Source organism: Chelonoidis abingdonii, chromosome 1 (assembly GCF_003597395.2).
Source record: "Chelonoidis abingdonii isolate Lonesome George chromosome 1, CheloAbing_2.0, whole genome shotgun sequence".
NCBI classification, from domain to species: Eukaryota; Metazoa; Chordata; order Testudines; family Testudinidae; genus Chelonoidis; species Chelonoidis abingdonii.
In genome coordinates, this window is record NC_133769.1 from 25,524,845 (window position 1) to 25,552,648 (window position 27,804).

Below are 27,804 nucleotides of genomic sequence, written 5' to 3' on the forward strand. Positions count from 1 at the left end.
ATGTAAGCGCGCTCAGGGATCAATATATCGCGTCTAGATGAGACGCGATATATCGATCCCCGAGCAATCGATTGTAACGCACCGATATGGCGCGTCGTATAGACGTGGCCTTAACAGCTTAACCCTCTCTTCTTAGTCATTGGTGGTTTTCACCTTATGTAGTAATTGAGGTTCTTTGAGATGTGTGTCCACTTTAGGTGTTCATGTACCACCTGCTCGTAATTGGAGATTTGTGGTAACTGCCCAGTTGGGTCATACATGCATGGTCCCCATTTTGCGCTGCTTCAGGTGGTTTTCTGGTGCTGTGTGACCATCCTCCCTCCTTCCCCTTTCCTTCTCTACTGCAGAGCACAGAGTGAAACTCCAAAGTAGAAGGAAGGGAGGGTGGGTAGTGGAGCACCCACAGAGGGGGTGGGGGTCTCAAAAACAAAACAAAAAACAAACAAAACAAAAAAAAAGTTCCTGCACAAGGTGAGTAACCCTCTCTTCTTTGAGTGATGTCCCGGTGGGTGCTTCACTTTAGGTGACTTCAGAGCAATGCCCTGAAGTAGACGGAAGGGGTTTCGGCATTGAAGTCGTGGCAGATAATATGGTGAGTCCGAATAGCGCATCGGATATTGAATGCTGTTCTAGTGCATAGTGTTATGTAAATGTGTGGGCTGATGCCCACACTGCTGCTCTACAAATGTCTATAATGGGAACATTGTTGAGAAATGCTACAGAGGCCAATAAGACACTGGTGGCATGAGTATGAACGTCTGTAGGGGGCTATACGTCATATCTGTGATAACAGTTTGATGCAATCTGAAATTTATTTGAAAAGGCTCTGTTTAGTTACGGTGTCCCCTTTGGGCTGTTCAGTTACTGAGACGAATAATTTCAGAGACTTGCAGAATGACTTCTATCCGTCTGTGTAAATTGCTGATACCCTGTGTACTTCCACGGTATGGAGTGTTAACTCCTGTCTAACCCTGTGGGGTTTTGGATAAAGTGTCAGTAGATGGATGGGTTGGTTGAGGTGGAATGATGAGGCAACCTTAGGCAAAAACTTGGGATGCAGCCTCAGAGAAACTCTCTCTTTGAGAAAGATTATGTGTGGTGGGTCTGCAATGAGAGCTCCCAGCAGTCCGATTCTCTGGCGGATGGAATAGCTACAAAAAGCAGTACCTTCATCAAAAGGTGAAGGAGAGAGCATGCTGCCATCAGCTCAAAGGGGGGGGGCGGGATGTGAGGACTCGAAGGACTAAGTTGAGATCCCATGCTGGGGTAGGATTTTGCACTTCACGGTAAATATTGTTGAGGCCTTTGAAGAATTGCTTGGGGAGTGGGAAGGTGGAAAAAAATAGTCTACTTTGTGGTGGAACTCTATGATAGCTCAGAGATGGGCCTCTCCAGGAGCTCAATCAAGGTATGATTTTTTTAAGTTCTAATATTAGAGGTAAGGGAGCTGAGACTAAGACAATCTTTCTGCTGGCACCAGGTACTGAACCACTTCCATTTGTGTAGGTATGTGTGGCAGGTGGTTGTTCTGCGGCTATTTAATAAAATGTTTTGTATTTCCTTCAAGCACGTAATTTTGGATCCTTAGAGCAATCACGCTTTGAGATTGAGTATTTCCAGGTCCAGGGGAACGATCTGATGTGCATCTTGGGACAGGAGAAGAGGAAGAGGTGGAAATGTGCGTGGTGGACACACCATCTTGAGAAGGTAAGGGAACCAGGTTTGCTGAGGCCATGTGGGGCTATATCAGGATTACTTTGGACTTCTCCAGCCTGATCTTGTAAAGAATCCACGCTAGGAGGGGTGTGGGAGGAAAGGTGTATAGGAGTGGAGCGTCCCATTTAATAAGAAAGGCATCACCTAAGGAGTGAAGACTCAGCCTTGGCATTTGGTGTTTTGTGCAGTTGCAAACCCCCAATGCCTGAATACATTGTGGAGCACACGTGTGTTCAATTCCTACTCATGGCCCTGAGAGAAGTTACTGCTTAACGTATCTGCTGTGGTATTTTGGCATCCAGATAAGTATGATGCTGTGATGTCAATATTGTGTGCGATGCATCAGTGCCAGAAGCACATGGTCTCTATGCATAGGGAGTGTGAGCGTGCTCCCCCTTGTCTGTGAGGACTTGTATGGTCTTTTTTTTTTGATGGGGAAGAAGTGGAAGCAAACATCGTGAACAGCTCATAGTTCTTAAAGATTTATGTGAAAAAGGGATTCTGCTGGGAACCAACCGCCCGGGATAAAATGTGAGTTCAGACATGCTCCCCAACCTAAAAGCGATGTGTGTGTCGTGATGGTCATCATTGGAGGATTCTGTACAAAAGACCATCCCCATGCAGATGTCGTCTGGCTGGGTCCACCAGAGTATGGAGTTTTTTTTAATCTTGTTTGGTATTGAGACATTTGTTTATATTGTGCCTGTGCGGGACATCTCGCATGCAGTCTTGCATGCTTGACAACGAAAGTCGTGGCAGCCATGGGGTCCAATAGTTGCAAGCAAGTCCTGGTGGATACTTGATGACTGTTTCATGCCATGGTAATCAGATTGGTTAAGATTAGAAATCACTGCCATAGTAGAGAGGCCATCACCTCAGGAGAACTGAGGGAGGCTCCAATGAATTCTAGTTCTTGCACTGGTGTTAGCATTGATTTTTGTGCATTTAGTTGGAGGCCTAGTCTTGTAAAGAGAGCTACCGTCTGTTCGGTGGCCTCTAACGCTGCTTGTCGTATTGAGGCTTTCAGTAAGCAGTCGTCCAAGTACAGGAATATCTGATTCTTTTTTTGCGGAGGTAAGCAGCCAAAATTGCAAGGACCTTCGAGAATACTCAAGGAGCAGTGGATAGACTGGAAGTCAGGACATTGTACTGGAAGGGATCCAGTCCAAGAGCAGATCGGAGAAACTTTTGATATAACAGGTGAATTGTTATATGAAAATATGCATCCTGGAGGTCAAGGGCTGAGAAACAGTCCCCTCTTTCTATCTCTAATGTGATCATCCTTAAGCGTTGGGTCTTCACGAACTTGTTGTCTTAGATCATGAATAGGTCTCTCCACCTCCCTGTTTTTTTATGTGTGAAGAAATAACATAAGCAAAAGCCCTACCCTCTGAGTTTTGTTGGTATTGCTTATACTGTTCCTACGGGCTACCTCCTGATGCAGCAGATGTTTGTGAGAGGGGTCCCTGAAGAGGGATGGGGAAAGAGGGTGGGTACGGGGGTTGGAGATAAAAGGGATAGAATACCAAGCCTCAATAAAATTTCTAGAACCCATCTGTCTGTTATAATAGTTTGCCAGATTGAGTAACTCCAAATGTTTGGGAGATGGTTCCAGCGCTGAAAGATGGCGGGGGGGGGGGGGGTCTTGGATCCTCGAGCAACGCGCAAATTTGCTGCCTGGATATTGATAGTTGAGACTGTAGCCGGAGGACTAGGTTGTCATCTCCTCGAGGGTCTCGGTTTCCATCCATGATGCTTGTATTGTCTGTGCTGTTGTGTATGGGGAATGGGCTGGCACCTCTATGGGGCATAATAATTTCTTCATCTTATTCTTGGCCCTAAGTATATAAATGCCCAGGAACCTCAATGTCGCCCTCAAGTCCTTGAGCATATGGAGGGACTTGTCTGTTTTGGCTGAAGAGAATCTCGGACCTCCAAACAGCAAATCTCTGACCGTCGACTGCACCTCTTTGGGGAATCCAGAGAGATGAAGTCAAGACACCCTTCTCCATCACCACTGTGGTGGCTACAGAACTCACTGTTGTGTCCACAAAGTCCAGAGTAGCCTGTAGGGCTGTCCTGGTTATAAGTTGTCCTCTGATATCTGAGACAGGTACTGAAAGTCTGCAGGTGAGGCAGTGATTAAAACCCAGGAAGCCGGGCACGCCCCTCAGGGGAGCATTTCCCTCCCCCCAAGGGGAGAATTAATACTCTTCTTTAATGCTTCAACAGAAACCCAAACTCCTAGTGAGGGAATTTTTATTTATTTTTAAGGGAAAGAAAATAAGAGGGATTAAAAAAAAAAAAAAAAGACTAACTATATCTACTAAACCTAGAACTAGTGAGAAAACTATGCTATTAAGACTAAGCACAGAGGCACTGCTAGATGCTCCGACTCAAGCCAAAGGAGGTAGAGAAGGAACTGAGAGGGGTTGATTGTACAGTTCCAGATAACTGTCTGAAGCACCATGAGACAGGGACCATGCATGTACAACCAACCGGCACTGCTACCACAAATCTCCCATTACAAGAGCAGGGGTGCACAAATACCTAAAGTGGAGCACCCACAGGGACATCACTCTAAGTAGTAGTGCTGGGATCCTCCCACCCCACTGTCTCCCACATAGGGGAACCAAACAAAGCAATTTAAAACATAACTTTTCCGAACACACGTATTCCCTCGTTTAGAATCCATACAGAGACCATCGCTCAAAGAACAACTTTGCCTTAAACATTTTTAAAACTTTTTAATGGTGGTGCTCAAGTTACTAACTAGTGAATTGTTTGTTTTTTGGTGAAAACACTAAGTGTTAAATTTTTGACGGATTTCACAGAACTAGAATTTCACTGAGGTTACATCTCTATAGCATCTCTGAAGTAGACAATTACCATTATGAAAATGAAATATTTAAAATGATCAATAGTGGAAAAGTACCTTCAAAGTGCAATAATTCATGTTACTGAAGTGTTTACAATAAACATATTCACAGATATCTATGATCTAAGCATTGGCAGAGGAAAAATAATAATCAGTCAACCTTATTCATTACACTGTTTGATGTTTACTCTTTTCTCGTTTCAGAGAGGCAAGGTGTGTGAGGTAAATCTTTTATTGGACCAACTTCTGTTGGGGAAAGACACAAACTTTCAAGCTACACAGAACTATTCTTCAGGTCTTTCCTAGCATGTTTATTATACAAACCATGAAACTTACCTTTCAGGTCTGATCTACTCATTACAAAGCAAAATTATACCTATAAGAATAGACAACAGCTTCTAGTCCTCTCTTTCTTGACCAGCGAGTTAGTACCGGTCTGAATGCATCCAGTTGGCCTCACTAGCTCTATTTCCCTTTCTAATGACACCTTAGGATATGTCTACACTACCCACCAGATTGGCAGTAAGGGATCAGTCCCCAAACATGCTCCCCATCAACTCCAGAACTCCACCGCTGCAAGAGGCGGAAGCGGAGTCAACGGGGGAGTGGCAGCCATCGATCCTGCGCCGAGAGGACTCAAAGTAAGTCAATCTAAGTCGATAAGATATGTAGACTTCAGCTATGCTATTCTCATAGCTGAAGTTGCATATCTTTAGATCCATCCCTGCCCCACTGTAGACCAGGACTTAGATTTTGGTATTTCAGCTGCCCACATTTCTCAAGCCTATTCTGGCAGCATCAGAAGACTACAAGAAAGCCACAGTTTGAGAGATACTCTATTCTTTGTCTGCTATTGAACAATACAACATTCTTTAGAACATAATTTAGAGATTTTATTTTGATCTTTAACTTTATCTTAAATTATACGTTAAATGTTCCAAGATATCAAAACTAATGTCCCCTTAACACTCTCTCTCTCTTTGCCTTATGTCTGAGGGTAACATAGCAGCCCCAAAGACAGAAATACTTCAGAGATTATGCCAGAAAGAGTGCTGCAGCAGTATTCTTAAAGCTGATTCTGATACTCTCCTGGTGCTAAAATTTTAATTGTTTCAACAGAAAAAAGCTCTCTGTTACTGAAAGAGCAGCTGGTACCAGCTCAGTATCCGATCTTGTCAGTACACAGGAAACCCCTAGATCCAACAAGTTCTTCAGAAGGCAAAAATCAGCCTTGGCACTGATGACGTTTGGCACCAGAAGGACTGCTTCTTTGAGCTGATGTAATTTTAGTACTCGTTGAAGTCTTTATACAGTGTAGTCACAAACCCAATCAATTTGGTAGAGACTTCTTTGGTGCTAGAGCCACCATGACTTGGCTGACTGATGCCAAAAATGGAGTGGAGGAGCTTTGTATACAATTCCCTTAAGCATAACAAAATTATGCTATTTGCTTTCCTTTTATCTTGCCAAGTTCTGGACAAATTTGGCACTGATGCACAAGACACTACAAATTCAAAAAAGTTAAAAATGCATATAAATATAATCCTAATTCCACCATAATCTATGCAAACTTTACTTTTTGCTAAATAAATCTACTATTAACTTGAAAGAGCATTGTGACATAGCTAGGGCCCATAATGTGTTTCTATCCTTCCCCTAAATGTCATTCAGTACCCTGTGTTTCAAGTGTACATTCTTGAAATTTCTAGACATTTGATATTCTTCATAACACATTCACTTTAAAAAACAGCAAGAAAGGGAGATTTAAAACTAATGAAGTTTTAAGAGTTTTCCTGATACTCAAAAGATATATTAATCAGTCAATATCAAGAACTGGATTCTTCCAGTTTCAGAATGGAACAGAAGGGGTCACTGGCATGAAAGGATTCTGATTAAACTACTTAGAAAGGAGATATTTATATACAAAAATCCCACTAATACAAAGTTAAGGTCAAGCACTCAGAAGCTATGAAACTGAAAAAAAAAAAAAATAAAAAGTTTGCCCTCACAGTACTTCCAATGTTGTCAATTCTAACCATTTTAATCAGGAGTCCGATTATACTGAGTGTTTTTCTTCAGTCAGTCTTCATTTTTACAAAGTAAGTTTCTAGCTCTTGTGGCTATTCACAAAGAAGGGTCAAATTTTCAAGCATAAGGGTAGCCTAAAGTTTTAAAAACTAGAAGGCAAATAAAGAACTTGAGATGTAAAAATAAATTAATGATTTTGAGGTCTGAATCACAAATTTTTGAATGTTTGGGTTGACAATACCATAACGGCCATATTGCACATCATGTATGTTTTACTATATATACACTAATAATAAAGTAAGGCTCCAAACTTGCAAATGAGTACTTGGGAACCTCTGTATTCATGTGAAGCTGCACTGACTCAAAGTTAACTGACATGCAGTCAGATACAGGATCAAGGACCAATTTATGACGATCGTTAATTCACTAAGATCTAATTTTTCCAGGAAAGAGGAACACAAATATTAGATACAGTATGCACGTTTCAAGATAAACCTTAACTTTAAGAATTTATGACTGAATGCTGATCTTGCAATCTTAACACTACATTAATGTTACATTCTTGCATTTAAATTCCCCAGGCTTTTAAGAACAAAGACAATCTAGAGATAATCTGCTGAGCATCTTGTAAATTCCTTGCACAGTGCCAATTCAGCTTCCTCACCTAAAAAGATCAACTTGAAAATTATGCCTGTTTAAAATTTTTGTATCTATTAGTTAAGAAAAATTAGTGAAAAACTCTGTCAAAGTTTGTGTATTTCACAACAAAATTAGCAATAAGTCAAATGCTGTTTTCTCTTTGAAGACCATTAATTTCCCCCATGCTAAAAAGGGCATTCTAAATAGTGGAACTATATTTGGGGGGTGGGGGGGTAAGCAATGGAGAACAATTGAAAATGTGCTCAGGTGGACTTGGGAATTATTTAAAACAGGGTGGATTTGATTTAAAATCACTATTTAATCATGGATTTCTACATAAAAGTGTATTCTTGTTGGTTGTTATAACCTTAATACATATTCTTCACACCTTAAAGATAGACGTAGGTTTCATTTTTAGAAGGTACACACTATACATTTTTGAAGTGATTTCTTTTGAAAAAAACTTTCAGATTAGTTTTTACAGCTATATCAAAATGAATGATTGGTTACTTCATTTACCAAAGGTAACTGAAGGAGATATTTATGAAGTTATTGGGAGGTGAACTATAACCAATTCAACAGGTAATCATTAATATTTGGAGGATTTTCTTGCCATGCTGTATTAGGAGGAGATCACCACCAGACAGACATTCAAAATTGTTTTATTTAACTAAAAACAACAAGATTATGTACTCTGGATTTATTTTCTTCAACAGCAAACAATATTTTAACAAAACAAGCATACAAATTTTTTTATTTAGTTAAACATTCAAGTTTTTTAAAATCAGGTTTGTTTTTGTTAAAATTGTTTTTAATTAAAATAGTTAAATGAAATATTAAAAAACCAAAAATTAAATTGATGACACAAGCCAGGTCAACATGAGAAACTTAACATTTTGGCTTCTGCAGCTAACTCGGTTGTCTTCACCGTCATTTTCCTGTTTGTTCATAATCTGGAAAAGAAAGAAACAAGCTTTCCTGCTTTTTCAGGTCCCAAATGATTTCTCAGTTTAGAATGAATTAGTCCAAAGGAAGAAAATATTCTTTCTACACTGGCAGAAGAAGTTACTGCTGTTCAAAGGGAGACAAGCACTTGGATTCAGAGTCTGTTGAGTGATAAAGTGACTTCCACCAGTTCACTGGTGTGACTTTCTTTAAAACATCAGCAGCAAACATTTCTTGAATGGTTCACCCTTAGCTCTGAAGTTTATTATAGCTGGCATTACGGAGGGATGATTCCTGAATGCCCATGTCATAGCCAACTCCTCTTCTGCTGTGTGCGCATTTCCTGATGTATCGGCTGTTTCTGTAAGGAAGACATTCCCTTCTTCTGTTGTCACACAAGCACGTACAACAGGATCATTGTGGACACTGCTCCACCCATCAAGACTCAGGTTAACAATTTCACCCTCTAGACCAGGGATCGGCAACCTTTGGAATGTGGCCCGTCAGGGAAATCTGCTGGTGAGTCTGGACGGTTTGTTTACCTGCAGTGTCCGCAGGTTTGACCGATCACAGCTCCCACTGACCGCGATTCACGTTGCAGGCCAATGAGGGCTGCGGGAAGCAGTGCAGGCTGAGGGATGTGCTGGTCGCCACTTCCCACAATGGCCTGGAATGGCGAACCTTGGCCAATGGGAGCTGCGATTGGCTGAACCTGCAGACGCTGCAGGTAAACAAATCATCTCGGCCTGCCAGTGGATTTCCCTCATGGGCCACGTGCCAAAGGTTGCCGATCCCTGCTCTAGATCTTTTGCACACTACTCAATTTCTCTTTTGTACACTTTATCCAGAAATTTGCCTGTGACATCTGCTCTGCTGGGTGGACTGTAGCCTGGTCTTAATGACTGAACCATGTTAATGAAGTTTGGGCTCTCAAATACAGAAAGGAGAGTTTGTTGTATAAACAAACTGAGCAATGTTTTAATCAATTACCTCTTTTTGTAATCTGCTGGTTCTTATCACGAAAGATATCCATGGTTGTTTTCTGGAGGATGAAGATTTTTTTTCATTTTGCTACAGATATACTGTGGCAATGTGACATACATGATGTGACTGAAACGCTGTCATTTGCAGATAACTCTGAAACTATAGAAAGTGATGGCAATCTTGAAGGTGGATAGTCTTCAGAATGCTGTAAGTTGAGGATGGATTCTCCTACACAAAATAAGTCAATGCAGTTATTTAATTATATTACCATACTGCTCATTTAGTATTACTCATTGCATTCACTGAAACTCAGTACTACTTTAAAGGTGAAATTGTAAAAGGAAGATCTGCTTATTTCAGTTATTTATTTTTTATCACAATTGCATTTAAAATGATAGTACCATTGGGTAACAACTATATTTTTTGCTCAAACGTGAGAATTCAAGAACAGTCCAGAAGGAAGATAGGCAGTCCTTAAGAAAGAAGTAGGAAATAAAGTTTACCAACCTGAAGATCCTGTATGTTCATGTTCCTTCATCATCCAACGCAGCTTCCTCCTGAGAAGGAACACTTCTCATGATGTTGTTTCATTCGGGCAACCAGGCCTTTCATTTCTTTGTTGCACTGTTTGCATTTTGCACACATGCCTGTCTTACCCACACGTAGAACTTCATTAAAATATTCCCAAAATGGGTCTCTTTTACAGCCTGCTGCCATTATAGGTTCTCCCTTCTAGTGAGAGAATAGTATGGTAGATCTCAAATCAATGAAGGCTACACTCAGAAAAACCTCAAGATTTCTGGAATATGCTGCTTGAACAGTTTCATTTTTGTTTCTACTGCTTGTCCACCCAGTCTCACATTTATCTCCAGACTTCTCCTGGTCCACATTTATTCCACTCCCAACAGTGTTCTATTCATTGAACTTTTTGAAATTTTTCACTTTGAGAGATAGATAAGGGATTGACTCTGTGTACACACATATGCAGAGACACAGTAAGGTTGAGGTCTGTCATTTCTCACCTCTATACATTATTTATTTAAAAATATTTTTGCTGTTAATAAGCACATGATCTCTGGAAACACAAATCCAGTTTGAGAACCGCAAAACTAAGCATCTCTGATGGTATCTTCTAGACCAGGGGTGGGCAAACTTTTTGGGCCCAGGGCCACATCTGGGTGGGGAAATTATATGCAGAGCCAGGGCAAGGGATTGGGGTGCAAGGTGCAGGCAGTGGGCTTCGGATAAGGAATTTGGGGGCGGGGTACAGGAGGGGTTTGGGCTCCGGTCCCGCTTACTTCAAGCGGCTCTGGGGTGGCAGCAGCGCGCAACCAGGGTCAGGGTCATGCCTGCCCTGTCCCTGGCCCCGCACCACTCCCGCAAGCACTGCAGTCCCTGGGGAGGTGGGCTCTGCATGCATTGCCCTTGCCATGCCTCTAGGTACCTCCCCCAAAGCTCCTATTGGTCACAGTTCCCCATTCCCGACCAATGGGAGATGTGGGGGGCGGTGCCTGGAGGCAAGGGCAATGCACAGAGCCCTGCACCCTCCTGCCTAGGGGCCGCAGGGACATGGTGCCGGCAGCACCATGGGCCAGATCTGGGCCGTAGTTTGCCTACCCCTGTTCTAGACTGAGCACTGAGTCCCATTGGGTAGATAGAAAGATTAACCTAAATAATCTATACAAAAGCTCCTGTATAAGACTGGGTCCTTAAAACATGAACTATTAGAACTTATTTACAAAAGTTTTCTTAAGCATTACAGGAATATATTGTTTCATACTACAGAATTCGAATTTATAATCCCTATTCCATGATGAGATATCTTTGAGCTATAATGTATCTATCTTCAGAATTTTTTCCTCAAAAAGCATTTTATCAAAAAAATCTGATTCAAATTTAAAAAATCCAAATTATTTATTTAAAATATCATTGATTTTTATCCACCCTGGTTTAAAATAAGTTGACAGTGTTTCTCAAGTTTCTCAGACTTTTCAAGGGGAAATGTTTCTCTGCAGGTACTCATCTATTCAAGTTGTGGTATGTGAATTCAGTGTATTACTATACACATGTAGACCTAAGGACATGTTCTGACAAGCTATATATGCAATTTTAAAAGGGTTCTCTTAAGTAAAACCAATTGTTTCCCCTCCTCCTCAAAGCAAAAGCGTTTGTTTTCAAAGTTGCATCCATGCCAACTCTCCTGTTTAAACTTCTAGCATTTTCACTTTAACTTCCATCTTAAAGAAAAATGCTGATTAAGTCTCCTCATGCATATACCTTTTTCAAAGTTCAAAATCAGCTGATCTAATTTTGCAGAAACTTTCTGGGAAAGTCACTTTTGAGCAGAAACAAAGCAGTAAAATCACTATTTAAAAGATAAATATTTCAGAAAGAGGAACATCAGCATGAATTGTAAGTGCCCACTATATTTTATAAACCTCAAGTTGTGTGGGTAAGTCTTAAAATTCATACGAGTAAGGAAATTCTGACTTAGTTACCATAACAGATCATGTAAAAAGCGACAGAGTCCTGTGGCACCTTATAGACTAACAGACGTATTGGAGCGTAAGCTTTCGTGGGTGAATACCCACTTCGTCAGATGCATGTAATGATACTTTTCCAGATCACTATTACAGACAACAGCTCACATGCATTCTCCCAAGACACAGAGTATATTTATTGTAACAATATAGAGGGTATGAATTTTAACACACTTAAGCACGTCAATAACTTTAATCATCTGAGCAGCTCAATTTCAGCAAATGGGATTGATCATATGAGTAAAGTTACTCGTAAGTGTTTGCAGGGTTCATAGACAATACGGACAGTTGGTAATGACCCTGTAACAGGGTAGTTTACTCCTTTACGGGCCAGGGGCCTGGAATCAGCAACCCTGTTCAATTATCAGACCTACTTGGGAAGACGTCAGTGATGCCTACAAAGGGCTGAAAGAGCTAAGCTGGAGGGAGAGCTGCAGAAAGGAGACTGACTCCTGTGACTGGTCCTGGAGCAGAGAGAGAGATCCACTGACAGGCCTCTGGGACTCTGCAGTCTACACTAGGCATGTGAATAGTTTTGTATTACTTTGAAAGCTTTTTGGTTTGAATTAATAAACCATACCTTTCATATTTAGGTTGCCTAACTCTTTCCATTAAAAAAGGTCACAAAATATTTCATTTTTGCAAAGCTCTAAACACCTCTGTTCTCTACAGAAGGCCTTTGAAATTCAGCTGGGAGAAGAATCCTGGGGGATCAAAGAAGGGCCTTGTTCATCCATGAAATTCCATTCAAGTTTTAAAAACTGTTAAAATTGCCACTTCCCTTCTATCTCTTATGACATTAGCAAAATTTTGGCAGCATGCCAAAACAACTGAACACAAACATGGTCCCATGCCATTACCAAAGTAACAGCAGCACAACACGTGCTACACTGGGAATGCCAAGAACAAACTGTGTTTCCTGGAGTAGGGAAGAAAGAGCTGGTTCGTGCTTCCCCAGCAACTCTTCTCCCCACCCAAACCCAAAAAGCCCATCTCTCCAGTGGCTTAAATTTGTAATGAAAGAGGTTCCGGGGCTCAAGCAATTTTTGTACTTTCATAAGCAACGTAGCAAGTGGTGCCAGGGCTATGAAATGCCAAACCTAAAGGTGACAGGGCTCAGCCTTGACACAAATTAAGCCTTGCACCTCTCCTTCTGGGACCACCATATGAGGAAGAAGAGTACCCCTGCCTCTCAGTATAGGGGGAAAAGGAAGATAAGCCAGGTGCCTCTAAACAAGGCCCAAGACATGGCCCTACTGATTCCTCTCCTCTCTAGGGTATCAAATGAGGGGAGGGGAGAACTCCTGCTCCATCTTCTGGGGAAGAAAAACAGGCAGCGAAATCCCTGACATCACTCCCCAGAACAAGCAAAGCTCACAGCCCCAGCGGCCCACTCCCCCTACCTCGGGATAACAGCTTTCTGCAGCAGGTCCTGTATTTCAATTGGCAGAATTCCATGCTGAAGGAAGCTTCAGGGTTTAAAGCTTGAAGATGATGCAATGGGGGGTGGGGGTGGGGATGTTATAGTTGCACCGAATATAATTTTTTCTCTTTTTAAGTAGAGGCTAGGAAATAAACTACATTAAAGATTGTTATTTAAATATATGTTATGTTACCAAGTCAAGCCCTTGAAAAATATTCAACATAGGGAGTGAGGCATCTATTCAATGACTGTTTTTATCTTCATTGTTCAGTGTGTGACCCCTCTTTATTTAATGCAAGTTATCCAGATTTTGGACTGAATACAGAATTATTTTCTTGTTGTCTTTTCTAGGGCATTCACATATTCATGAATTTATCTCCCCAGTGAGATAACAGTATTATTCTCTCCATTTTACAGATAGCCTCAGGCAAACCTCTCAATCTGGCCATCTCAGGGCCTCCTCCTGATTCCCAACCCTGTTCTCACTTGTCCAGCTATCTTACTGCCAGAGAAGCTGAGCGTGCACAGCTTCCATTGACTTTAGCTGCAGTTGCAAGGTCTCAGAACTTCCTCACAGCAGACCCAGGAACACAATATTAACATGAAAATAAAGTATTCCTGTGTGCCATTCACCTGTCTTAACCACAAGACCATCCTCTCTTTCAACAGTTCCTTACCTCATTCCTTACATAAACTTCCAATTTCTAGAGCAAATCAGGCAAAGATCCTACCGATAGCCTAATTTCACAACACAATTCTGAATCAGTTTTTGAACACCATCCATCCTGATCTCTGAATGGCCAGAGTGTGTGGGGAAAAAAATAGGGGGTCATAATGGAATTAAAGACTAGCACAAAACGTACCACAAGATGATTGAATTAATATTTTTATTTGTTTCTCATGCAATTTTAGATAAACTTTCAAGTTCATGACTTTACAACCTAAATAATATTTTAATAGGTGGGTGTTTGGTATGTAATTTTATCTTAGAATGTTCAGACTCTAAGGTTTACAGATTTGTAAAGAGAGACCGCAACTAGTACCAGAAGGGGAAAAACAACCCTAAAGCTTCAATCTATTTGTCGGTAATTCTTCCATTCTCCTGCACTTTTAAATTTAAATGTTTAATTTTATTTCTTCTAGCAAAGATCTAAATAATAGGGGACAGGGATAACTAAAGATCACTGAAGTAGTCTTCATTCATTAGTGTGCTTTAAAAACATTTTACAATGAAATGTGTTTTAATATAATCAAAACTACATTATAAATAGCATCTCATTTAGTTATCAAGGTTTTAGATTTGCCTTTTCAATGTCATGTGATCCACAATTGTAAAGGTTCAACACAATAGTGCAATGAAAACATTAACTATTGCATATCTTGTATGTAGGACAGTGAACCATGCTACTGAAACTGTAAACTGCTGTTACCCTGCTCATAAAAATGAGAGGTGTATTCTCATTAGGCTATCCTGAGTAAACAAAAAACATTAAGAGTTGCTGATTTACAAATGAACGAGGGGTTTTTTTTAAATCCATAACCAAAAAAAACAAAAAACAAACAAAAACACCAAAAAAACCCCTTACTTTTCATTAGAGCCTAATTATAGCACATATATAATGCATGTTACTTTAAAAAAAAAAAACAGACCTTCCTGGTTTAAATCCTAGCATCAGAGCACTGAAATCATGAATTCTAGCCCTGTGCTGCTTTATAAATGAAAAGCAGTTCAACTTATAAAGTATATTCAAAAATTGTGGGAGACTAAGTCATGAATGATACAGTTTGAAATTGCTGAGATTTTAAAACCAAAATACAGAGCAACATTTAGCAGTTTTCATGTACATTAATGGAACAGGTTAACAAATCCTAGAAACACAATTGTGGATATATAATGGATAATTTTAAAAAATCTGGTCAACTTTTATCAATACAAATAAAAAATTTTAAAATTTGAATGTTCTGGAACGCATAGCCATTAACTGATGAGTGAAAAGATAAATGAAATCTTTTTTTAGTCTTGCAGTTTGCTTTTCTGTCAAATAGTGTTATTACAATGCTTTTAAAAGTACGAGAAAGTGACTATATAAACTGAACATTCTACTATACACCAATGCTTTAGTCTACAACCAATAAATGAAAAAACACTTTCCTTCAAAACTGCATTTTTCTCTTTAAGAAAAAAAAAAAAAAGAAGCAACCCAAAAGGAAATCAAAACACTTTTAATATATATTTAATCAATCATTATTGGAAAAATAGTTTGAGCTACTCATTTCCAGACACTAAGCAAATCAACACTTCAAGAAGGTGAGGGGGGAGGAATGTAAAAAAGACAAAACAAAAACTCAATCACCACCAAAATCCCCTTCCTTTCTTTTACCACTACCACCAGCACCAAACGCATATTTTAACTGTAAAGCTTACCTTCTTCTGATACCAGACTATAGCATCTGTTACTTTTGACGCCATTTATTCTACTGCATTCGCATGGTAGTCATTTTAGGCTGTTAAAAGAAAGACAAAATTTTACTTCCACCTTCCAAGAAAAGACTGATCAACAGGCATGTAAACTACTGTAGTTACCTGCAGAGGAAAGTGGTCTACAGGTATATTTACCTTACATCTTGCCTCGCTATTTTAGTGATACGTTTTCCCCAACTAAAACAAAAATCTGCTGCCATACTAAAGAGACAGAAGTTTCTATTTTAACAGTTTTCTCCACCCTGTAAAGTAATGCATACCTGGCAAACAAAGTAAGCTTTACTGCTCAGCTAAATCTCATAGGATATATCTACACTGCAATTAAAAAAAACAACACACACACACGGTACCAAGTCTCAGGGCTAGGCTACACTGGGGGGGGTGGCGGGGAAGGAAATCGACCTAAGATACGCAGCTTCAGCTACGCTATTCGCATAGCTGAAGTCAAAAATGTCTTAGCTCAACTAGCCTGGCCATCCTCACAGTGGCGAGTCGACTGCCGCAGCTCCCCCATCGACGCTGCTTACTCCTCCTGCCAAGGTGGAGTACAGGCGTCGATTCGTGGATCTATTTATCGCGTCCAGACGAGACGCAATAAATCGATCCCCGATAAATTGATTACTACTCGCCGATCCAACGGGTAGTATAGATGTACCCTCAGTCTGGGTCAACTCATTCAGGCCCATAAGGCTTGGGCTGCAGGGCTAAAATTTGCAACATAGACATTTGGGTTCAGGCTGGAGTTCAGGCTCTGAGATCCACCCTCATTATGGTGTTTCAGAGCTTGGACTCCAGCCTAAGCCTGACTGACTATCTACACTGCAATTTTTAGTCCTGCAAGCCAAAGTCAGATGACCTGGGCCAGCCGCAGCCATGCCATAGCTGTTTTACTGCAGTGTAGAAGCACAGACCTTTAAGGCCAGAAGGGACAATTATCAACATCTAGTCTGACCTGCATACTGCAGGTCACAGAAACTCATGTACCCACCCCTGAAATAGGCCCATAACCTGTGGCTGAGTTGTTAAAATCTTCAAATATTGATTTAAAAAGACTCCAAGTTACAGAATCCACTATTTACTCTAGTTCAGTGGTATAAAATTGGCTATATCCAAAAAACTTTTTAAAAATAGCTAGTTTATTGCTCAACACAACACACTAACCGTGTAAAAAAAGTTAAACTTATGCAAGAAATGAGCACGTATTTAATTCTTCCCTCATAGGCTTCAGAAACTGAAAGGATAGACCTGTTAGCAACAACTCTTTCAAAACCTGTCCCTAACATTTGGAGCACGTGGGAAAGTACACATGATTAGAAAGAACATAGGTTTCTACGTAATTCTGAACTTACAGAAGCAAAGGAGCACAACACACTTCAAAAGTAGGAGCCTGCAATGATAACTCTATGAAACAGTGGACAAATTACATTCCATCAAGGCAACATACTAGAGCCACACCTTGAAACCATGCTATAAATGTATTTGTACTGCAGAGAGCAAAACCTTGTCATGTAATGTACATAACCTAAAGTGTTTAAATTTAATTTCAGACAAAATAAATATCAACTAAGCCTTATGTGTGGGGGAGCAATGAGCCAACCTTGCACGGGGATTACCCTATTTTAAATGGCTGACCCTGAAAGTTGGGCTTTCCAGTTAGAAAGCCCAGTAGCTTCAGCCCGTTCATCTTCCTAGAAGTTAGCACTAACTTGTGGCATGGACTATTTTGTGACTTGAGGAAAACCATTCTTAAATCACCCCCAAACATGCACATAAAACTTTACAGCTGTGACCCATTATGGAAAGTTTGATCACTGTGATTTCATGTTACCCCTGAAACCTATTTTCAGAATTTCAAAAAAGTGACACCAAAATAGACAATTGCAAAATGCATAAAAACTACTACATTGAACAGAGGATTTCTCCACCAATAAGTGAAATTCATAAGTTTTCAACAGGTCTGCTATTAAGCTGGTATTTCTGGATGAAACTAAACCTATGAAATGCAAAACAGGGAGCCAAAAATGGAAGCATACAAGAACACCAAGAAGTTTACTCACCTGTAACAAGCATTCAAGATAATCAATGCATATTTACACTCCTGAGATATGCCAACAATGAAACTTGGCCCAGTGGAACCTAATAGCTGTGCACATTGGAGCACTCTTGCACCCCCATACCTTCCCTCACTGTTCTGAAAGTTCAGAGGGAGGGACTATAAAAAGGAGGACATGACATGTCAACTGCCTCAGTTCCTTCCAACCACCTCTTCCAGTACAAGATTGAAATTAGAAAGTGGGAAAGGTGAGTGGGGAACATGAGGTTCTCTCAAAGAATTCCAGTTTACAGATGAGTAACCTTCATTTATTTGAATGGTCTCTGTACACTCCTGGTAGTTTGGCAAGGAGTACTTCTCACTCAGGATGTGGAATGAGGAAATCTAATTAAATAGAGATTTAAAAATTGCTTTACCAATTGTGCATCTGATTTAGTTGCCAGGTATAAAGAATGGTTTGTGAAAATATTAACTGAGCTCCAAATTGGTCCAATAAAAGATATTACCTCATCCACCTTGTCTCTGAGCTCCAAGTGGCAACTCTACAGATTTCTAATATGGGAACATGTTTATGGCAAGCCATGGAAGCAGGCTTTGCTCTAGTTGAGTGCTCTCTAAGTCCTTAAGGAAGGGCTAGAGAAATGTGCTTATAAAAACTCTTCAATGCTGAGACTAACCTGCCTTGAAAGGTAATGGGATGAGACTGGCTGACCTTCATTCTTTTCTCCAAAAAGAGAGAGTCTGGGTGATGTCCTTAGAACTAGTCAAATAGAAGACTAATGCTCTCTTAGTATCCTAGACTTAGCTCCCCCACACACCCCCAAACGTAACAGTGACGCTGTGATGTTATTGATATAAACTGAGACCATATAGAACATGGGTTGCAACCAAGGTCCTGTAGTGGCACCAGATCTTATGTAAAGGGGATCATATAAGGTATCTAAGACCAGGTTACTGGTTACGATTAGGCTGTCTGTATCATTTTGCAGTTGAAGTAATGAATATTGGCTGTATACTGTCTATATTTCAAACTTGTGCTGTGTTACTGGGAAAGATCCCAGACAAGCGGGTGTTAGCTCTGCTTAACCTGCTTGATGGTCCATTAAGGACCATCAGCTACACAACTGACCCATTGAGAGGAGGCAGATATGCCTTGTGACTCAGCAAGGTGTGCAGAAACTGGCCCATGTGACTGCAGACTCCATTTTGCTGTAATTTTCCACAGTAAGAACAAAGGAGGTTCTTATACCTGGAAAAGCCCATATAAGGCTGATGCCTCATCTCCATCTTGTCTTGAATCCTGCTTCCTACCTCTGGAGGGACTTTCCTACAAGCTGAAGCTCTGCACAAGGGATTGATGACCCATCCCAGAGGGGGATGTTCTCCAGAGACTTGATTTGAGACCTGCCGTTTTTACTTTCCCATCCACTTTTTGGCCTAATAAACCAAGTGCCTCCTAAGGTTACAAGACTTTGCCTATTGACTTGACGTAATATTCCCTTTAACCAATTCTAGCTTCTCTCTCTATTCTTTTTCCTTATGAATTAACCTCTTAGATTCTAAAGAACTGCCAATAACCACGCCCGTAAAATTGGTGGGTAGAGATTCTGATGTGATATATCTGACCTGTGTGTCTGGGGCTTGGCCTTGGATACGAAGAACCTATTTCTTTTTACTGGGGTGTTTTCAATAACCTTCATCTTCCAGGATCGCGTGCACTGTAGGAATAGATATGGGAGACTGGAGCGTTCTAACGAGACTGTCTTGTGTGATTGGATTAGCCAGTGAAGGTGAGACCCTGAGTCATTTTTGTTCTGGCCTGGCTTTTGGTTTGCCTTATTAGAGGGAAGAAACCCCAGCCTTAGGCTGTGGCCTGCCCTGTATGAGCATCGGTCTGACTTTGGCACCTCTCAGTTGTGGTCCCCAGAACCACAATCGTCACAGAGGCCTGAACACTTGACAATGCGATTAAGATTGATGATTTTACTACCACTTGTTGAGAGAAATTTCAGTGTTGGTCAAATTAGGAACTCAGGACTTACAGTTTGTAGACCACTCTTGTTTGATTAGCACAGCGCTCTGCTAAATATCCCCAAAATGTGCCAGCCAGCCCATCAAAGGACACAAACTATCTTATTTATACAGAGTGACATGGGGGAGCATTTAGACCAAAGATTACAAGGAGCATCATTGATAGTTACCTGCAGGTTATCCATGCATTATCTTATTTCCTTACTAACTTTACCGATCTTCTCTTAATGTTTTGCCATTAGCACCCTTGTTTATGCCTAATGTTTCTTTTCCTGGCACCTGTATTTCAACATTTCTTATTTCTGCTTAAAGGTACATACAACATTTCTTTAATCCATTCTTATTTTTACAATATAATTAACTCTACTTTCACATGTGGATGAAGGTCCACTTTATAGATTCATGGAGTTTAAGGCCAGAATGGACCATGAGATCATGTAGTCTGACCTCCTGTATATCACTAGCGTTTTCATAGTTACCACTGCATTGAGCCCTATAAAGTGTGTTTATTTAAGGTATATACTCCAGAAAGGTATCCACAATTCATATGAAGACATCAAAAGGAGAATCCACCACTTGCCTTGGTAGACTGTTTCAACGATTAATCCTCACTGTTAAAATGTTTTGCCTAAACTTCCAATATGAATTTGTTTGGCTTCAGCTTCCAGCCACTGGTTCTTGTTATGCCTTTAAAATGCCCTTTAGGAGCTAGTATTTTCTCCCAACGAACAAATTTATATACTAATCAAGTAACCTCTCGGTCTTCTTTTTGTTAGGACAAACAGATTTGGCTATAAGCCTCTCACTATAAGGAATCTTACCTTTGTGAAAAACTGTGAAGAGGAGTAGACAGGAAAGAGAGACTGTAGCCTGCTCACTCTTCTAGCACAGTGGTTCTCAACCAGGGACACACTTACCCCTAGGGGTACACAGAGGTCTTGCAGGAGGTACATCAACTTATCTAGACATTTGCCTAGTTTTACAACAGGCTACATAAAAAGCACTAGCAAAGTTAGCACAAACTACAATTTCATAAGGACAATGACTTGCTTATACTGCTTTATATAACATATACTGAAATGCAAGTACAATATTTATATTCCAATCAATTTATTTTATAATTATATAGTAAAAATGAGAAAGTAAGCAAATTTTCAGTAATAGTGTCCTGTGACACTTTTGTATTTTCATGTCTGATTTTGTAAGTTGAGATGAAACTTGGGGGAACTCAAGACAAATCAGACTCCTGTAAAGGATACAGTCATCTGGAAAGGTTGAGAGCCACTGTCCTACCAGATGCAATAGCTACAATAAAGGCTATCTTAAAAAAAAAGATCAAACAGGCAACTTTTTTTATGGGTTCAAACGGAAGATTTCATAAGCTAAGTACTAGAGTAAAGCCCCATATAGGTGTGGGCTCTCCAGCCAAGGAGTATAACCTCCATTAACTCTTAAGAGTCTTTTGATTATATACTTGCTAAATACAATCTCTTTCATTAAACTATTATGAGCTGAGATATATACACTTCCACTAACGATACAGAGTGCGCCAAGGATTTCAAATGAAGTACTCACCTCTTGACTGAATAGGAGTGAAGTTATTTTTGATTGCGCACAAAGAGAACCTTTTCCACTTATGCTCATAGAGCTAAATTGACTGCTTCCTGGCATTTAATAGAATCGCCTGTACCTATTCCAAATAGGTCAGAGTCCTCTGCATGAGCACTGGCAAATCTGACCTCTCTGGATCAACAGGCCTGGAATTGTGGGACAGTCAACCCTCTTGTGATAGTTATGGTAAGGAAAGTAGCTGTTCTTTCTCAGATCTATTGCAATTGTGGTTCATTGAGATGGGTTGTCCACATAGATTTCACCACAGGTACTTATGGACCCCCTGTGATGGGGTTTATCAGCGCTGTGACACTCCCGCTGCTCAAGGAAACCCAGACCTACCACCAAGACTCAGTCCTCCACGGACCTAGAAGGGCCAAGAGGAGACATGGACCAAATAGGAGCCAGAAAGACAGTTCAGGCTTACCTGCTTCCTCTCAGAGGGAGTGCTAGATAAGGCTGGGATAGGAAAGGAGCTCCTCAGCCCTAACCCAGAACTCCAAGCCCATGTCAGGGCCTTTGTTTAAAATGCTGCAACCAGTTATCTTTTATGTTTGTTTGCTAGTTTAAAGATGCAGATACGTAAATTGAGCTTTACTGTTTAACCATTTAAAGACAAATAGTGAACTCATAGCATGGGCCATTCTGCTACATGTGGGCTGCCTCAACCCCATGTGTTTAATATCAGATTATTTGAGCTAGCAGGGTCCATTGGAGCAACATCTGTGCCCTGCATGTCCTTGCAACTCATCCACCCAAGGACAAAGGGTGAAGTGGGCTAGTACAGAATCTCAGCACAGAACTCCCACATGGACAACCTCTCACAGAACCAGTTAATGTAAGATAGGAAATTAGTTCTCTCTTCAAGTGACTTGTCTACACAGATTCCTCTCTTGGTGACTAACAGGCAGTTACCTGTTTAGAGGTAGATAGGAGTCATCATACTTAAACAATGACTGCAAGACATCCCTACCAAAGCAGTCATTCAATACAGAAGCATCTACCAGAGCACAGGGCCTTGTTAAGGTGTGGACTGAGTGACACATTATTGCCCTACAGGTTTCAAAGAGATGACATGACAGCCTGAATGAGATTTTTAGCAGTGTGGGTGGACAGGAAGGGCTGCATCTTAAGAGAGATGTTATGCAGAAAGAATCTGTAAGACTTAGACATGGATGTCTCTAGTTCTTCACATCCAGTCAGTCAAAGATGACACCCAGGGTACAGGCCTGAGTGACAAAAAGAATGGTGGTGGTGTTCACAATGATCAAGAAAGGAGGTAACGGGGAGGGTTGGAGGTAAGATTAAGAGCTCTGTTTTAGCAATGTTGAGCTGGAGCTGATGGCAAGACATCCATGCAGGGATGTCAGACATAGATGGAGATTGTAATTTAGACAGAATTGGACAGATATGGAGTAAAGGTAGATCTGTGAATCATCCACATACAGATGGTGGTTGAATTTGTGTTTGCAGGTGACATTACCCAGAGATCAGAGGTCGAAGGAGAAGAGAAGGACCAGGGACAGCCCTGGGAAACCCCCACAGAAAGCTGAAAGGGGGGAGGGGGAAGAGGGGACGAAGAGGATCCTCTAAAGGCAACTGAAAGAGCAATTAGAAAAACAGGAAGAGAACCAGGAAAGGACAGTCCCAGAATCTAAGGGAGGCCAAGATTTTAAGAAGGAAAGTATGGTTGACTTGTGCCAAAGGCAGCTGACAGTTATAGGAGGATGAGGACAGTACTGGTTCTGAGAGCTGGCTAAAAAGAGGTCATTAGAGACTTCAGCAAGAGGTCACAAAAACATTCTCTCTGGGTTGAGATTAAATAGGAACATTAACATAAACGAATAACTTTCTTTAAAAGATTGTGAGTGAAAACAGAGGTTTAATGAAAGGTTGTATGTAACCTTAACCACAATTTTTATACTGTCAAACTATCACTATACATTTTAAGTCATTTATAATGTATTAGGAAATTTATCAACTAAATCACTGAATATTGTAAGATATTTTATAATATGGCAGTATTGCATGCATTGGCCCAGTGAAAACACTATGCAAATAAACTGCATTATTTCGCTCCCAATTTAGCGCAGCAGTTTGTTATCTTCTCAGTCAATTCTGCACTTAAAAGAAGAGTTTTCTACATCTCTATAGAGTGTTTATGTCTTTGACATGCTACAACATATATTTATTTAGCCACATGCTCTTAAGGTGTGATCTCGCTCCCATTACAAACAATGGCAATATTGCCACTGAACTCAGTGGCGCAAGATCAATTTCTTAAATTAAAGATTTAGAGACTTGTTTTATATTTCCATTTAACTGTGCTTTTTTACCCTTCGTATTAAATCATTCCTGTTAGTCCAACTATACTGGTTTCCATTGCTAGGTAGTCTACAATAAACCAAGCCATCATTAATATCATATTCCATTTTAAACATACACCACATATGGCTGACCTCCAATTCTGCCTTCTCACCAGTGTTTAGCCCTGTATGTTTGCTATTGATACTATAATACTCCAGAATAGAAAGTCAGCTCAGATAAAAACTATGAAAAAAATAAGTCTACATTTATTATTTTCCCAAAATACATTCCATCAGTGTGATTTTTAAAAAAATTCCCTAAAATATTAAGTACACATATACTGCAGGGCAACTATATTAACATATTTGTAATATATGCCTTTCCAGATGTAATAGTTGAGTATTTCCCCACAACTGATAAAATGATCAAAACTGTGCATACACGTGAAGTAGCTGTATGCCTAATAAATGGTCAAAAACAAAAGCCAGAAACAGTGGTTGTACTGAAATATGCTGGATTGTTCCCCTTTCCCCCACCAAGTGATGATCTTGTTGGCCACCTGTCTACAGAGCCATAATGCCACAAATTTTTAAGTGTGGATCTGTAGCAAGAAATTGGTATGACAAAGCTGTGGTATGTTAATGAGTGTGTGCAGGAAGTAGAAAACCACTCCCAGATTAAAGTTTTTAACATTCTATAAACAGCAATCAACTGAGCCTGTGAAGGAACTTGGGTATGAAGTGACTAAGTTACTAACCTAAACATACAATCTCTAAATATTGTGTCTATATTTTAAAAAAGTTCTTGGGGTGATCTGAGGAATTACAGAGCAGCCAGCCTTAAATCTGTATTGGACAACTGGTTTAAATGCTAGTTAAACAGAACAGTAAAATATCTAAAAGATCAGTATATGATAGGATCAAACCAGCAGTTTCTCCACAGGAAACTTGTATATCACTAGTCTATTAGTATTCTTTGAACATTTCAGTGAAGTAATTAAGAGAGGAGTAATGGCTGATATAACTTATTTACACTTTCAAAAGGTTTTGGATTAGGTTCCTTTAAAGAGACTACTAAAGAAAATAAGTTGGTATGAGTGAGAGGTAGAGTATTGCCATGGGTCAGAAACTAAAAACAAGAGGTAGGATTATATATGATTGATATTCATCATGACAAAAGGTTAACAGCAGAGCACCTCAAGATTCTGTACTAGATCCAGTGTTGTTTACTATATTTATTAAATATTTGGAAAAGGGAGCAAGTATCAAAATAGCAAAAACCTAGATGACAAAGCTATGTATGTTAGTCAAGACTACGAACTACTGGGGATCAACTTCAGAGAACCAACCAAACTAAATGAATGGGCAGTATGAAGGCCATTAGAGTTCAATGCTGATAAATACAAAGTAATGCACATGAGAAGGGAAAACTACACATGAACCTTACAAGGTTCTTAGTTAACTGCCATCAAGTTAGGAAAGGAATTCTGGCTTCTTCACAGACAACTCAGTGAAGACTTCCACTCAATGTGCGGATGTGGTCAAAAAAGCAAAACAAGACTTCTGGATGTACAAGGAATGGGACAGAGAATAACTTGTAAAAATATTATAATGCCATTATATTAATCAATGATGCATTCTGTTCTTGAATACTGTGAGAATTACTGGTCACATCACCTCAAAAAGGATATTGCAGAATTAACAGGAATTCAGAGAAGGTCTCTGAGGATGATATGGGGCATGGAAAACTCATGAGACTGAAAAAAATGAGACTGTTTACCTTAGAAAAACAACAAAACAAAGGATGGTAATAAAAGTATATAAAATATTGAATGGCATAGAGAAAATAAACCAGAATGAGTGGTCAGTGAGTGAAATTCAAACTGTAGCAAATTCAGAACTGATTAAAAGGAAATCCTTTCACACAATGGGTAATTAGACCATGAAACACAAATACAAAATGGGGAATAACTGGCTAGGCAATAGGACTGCTGAAAAGGCTTGAGGGTGGGGAGGGGCAGGGTTAGAAAACCTGACCTGTGAGGAAAGGTTTAAAAAACTGTGCATGTTTAGTCTTGAGAAAAAGACTGAGAAGGAATCTCACAAGTCTTCAAATATGTTAAGGGCTGCTATAAGAGAGGACAATGATCAATTGTTTTCAATGTCCAGGGAGGGTTGAACAAGAAGTAATCAGCTTAGTTTATAGGAAGGGAAATTTAGGCTAGATAGTAAGAAAACATTTTAATTCAAAGATATATACTGTCAAAGTCATCTCTGATCTCTACCCATACACTTTATTCTGGACCAGGGATGAAAGTACCTTAAAAGGACTTACTGGTACACTGAAGTCCTGAGCGGGCGTTGGGGCCTCAATTGGAAGAGGCTTGCCCTTTAAATCTTGATTTAAAGGGCCCAGAAATTTAAAGGGCCTGAGGCTCCAGTTGCAGTGGCAGCGGCTGGGAGCCCCAACGCCCTTTAAATCACCCCCGGAGCTACCAGCTGTGGAGGTGGCTGCAGGCGAGTCCCAGGCCCTTTAAATTGCTGCCCAAGCCCCGCTGCTGGAGCCCCCGCAGTAGTGGCAGCAGCCGGGGGCTCTGTTGGTGATTTAAAGGGCCTTTAAAATCACCTCCTGAGCCGCCTCCACCACTGAGGGGCTCTGGCAGCAGGGCTCTGGTGGAAATTTAAAGGGCCCGGGGCTCCTACCGCTGCCGGGAGCCCCAGGCCCTTTAAATCGCCGGCCTGGGGAAGCTGGTCTGGCCACACCAGTACGGTGTGCCAGACTGGACTTGGCTTACTTTCACCTCTGTTCCGGACCATTATAGATTAGAAGAACACACGAGCACCACAGTGCACCTATGAGAGAAAGCACTCTATGTTAAACAATCTCCTCTTAACAATGACTCCTTTGAAGTTATGTTCAGCTGCCCTCTATGGGGCAGATGTTCACAATAAGATGAGGTCTTGGTGAATGACAAAAGAATCTCAAAGGACTTTTTCTTTTAACTAATGGCTGCAAGGCTAAAATGAATTCATCAGCTATGTTATCAATCTCAGAAGTGAATCTGTATACCATAAACATGTGCACTGAGCTTCCCCACAGAAATTAAAGTACTTGTGCTCATCTCTGGTGTTCCCATGTGAGAAATTCACAAGAAACCATGTTCCTGTAAATTTCAGAAGCTTACAGAAAAATAGAGGATGGTGCTAAAAACATGTTGGTGCTTAAAACTAGGTTTGGCACAATGATTTTTATTTTCTATATTTTATTTTATATAAGAACCTGAAGGAGAGAGGAGAGACTGAAGATTTGGATGCAGTGACTGACTCTGGTTCTGAAATAGGAGAACCTTGATGAGAGGTAACATTACTGGAGGGCTGATGGAGACTCAGTGCAGCATTGTCTTGGCCAAGATGAAGCTATTAAAATCAATGTTGCTTTATCTTGTCTTAGCTTCCTGATTACCCTGGGGTTGAGAGGAAGTGGAGAGAATGTATAGAAGTAGCCAACCAGACCATGGGAGAAAATGGAGACTGACTGAACCAGCCTGTGGACTTGCCCATGAGCAGAACTTCCTGAATTTGTTGTTGAGATCTGTCATGATCAATCTATTAACGGGGTTCTCCGCTGCTGAAAGATCAGAAGGAGTATGTCCTTTTCTGATGGATCACTCACGATGGTGCACATGGACTCCCTCAGCAGGTTTTACCAATGGTGTTTTTCTCTCCCAAAAGATGGGAGATAAACAATTCCTGATCCATATGTTCCAAAGATGGAGAGCTTCCTGACATAAGGTATAACAAGGAAACGTATAACAAGTGGGGTTCCACAGGGGTCTGTTTTGGGACAAGCTCTGTTCAATATCTTCATCAACGACTTAGATGTTGGCATAGAAAGTACGCTTAAGTTTGCAGATGATACCAAACTGGGAGGGATTGCAACTGCTTTGGAGGACAGGGTCAAAATTCAAAATGATCTGGACAAATTGGAGAAATGGTCTGAGGTAAACCAGATGGAGTTCAAGAAAGACAAATGTAAAGTGCTCCACTTAGAAAGGAACAATCAGTTTCACACATACAGACTGGGAAGAGACTGTCTAGGAAGGAGTATAGCAGAAAGAGATCTAGGGGTCATAGTGGACCACAAGCTAAATATTAGTCAACAGTGTGA

At 40.4% G+C, this 27,804-nt stretch overlaps 1 protein-coding gene across 2 annotated transcripts in view; it reads right to left on the reverse strand.

The window, feature by feature from the left end:
- The window catches only part of PHTF2 (putative homeodomain transcription factor 2), a 211,564-nt gene that overhangs the window by 172,102 nt on the left and 11,658 nt on the right, over positions 1-27,804 (reverse strand). For both annotated transcript variants that reach the window (XM_075064450.1, XM_075064461.1), the window contains exon 2: positions 15,579-15,658. In XM_075064450.1, the coding sequence (XP_074920551.1) occupies positions 15,579-15,623 (45 nt within the window). In that variant the 5' untranslated portion in view covers positions 15,624-15,658. The remainder of the gene's footprint in view (positions 1-15,578; positions 15,659-27,804) is intronic.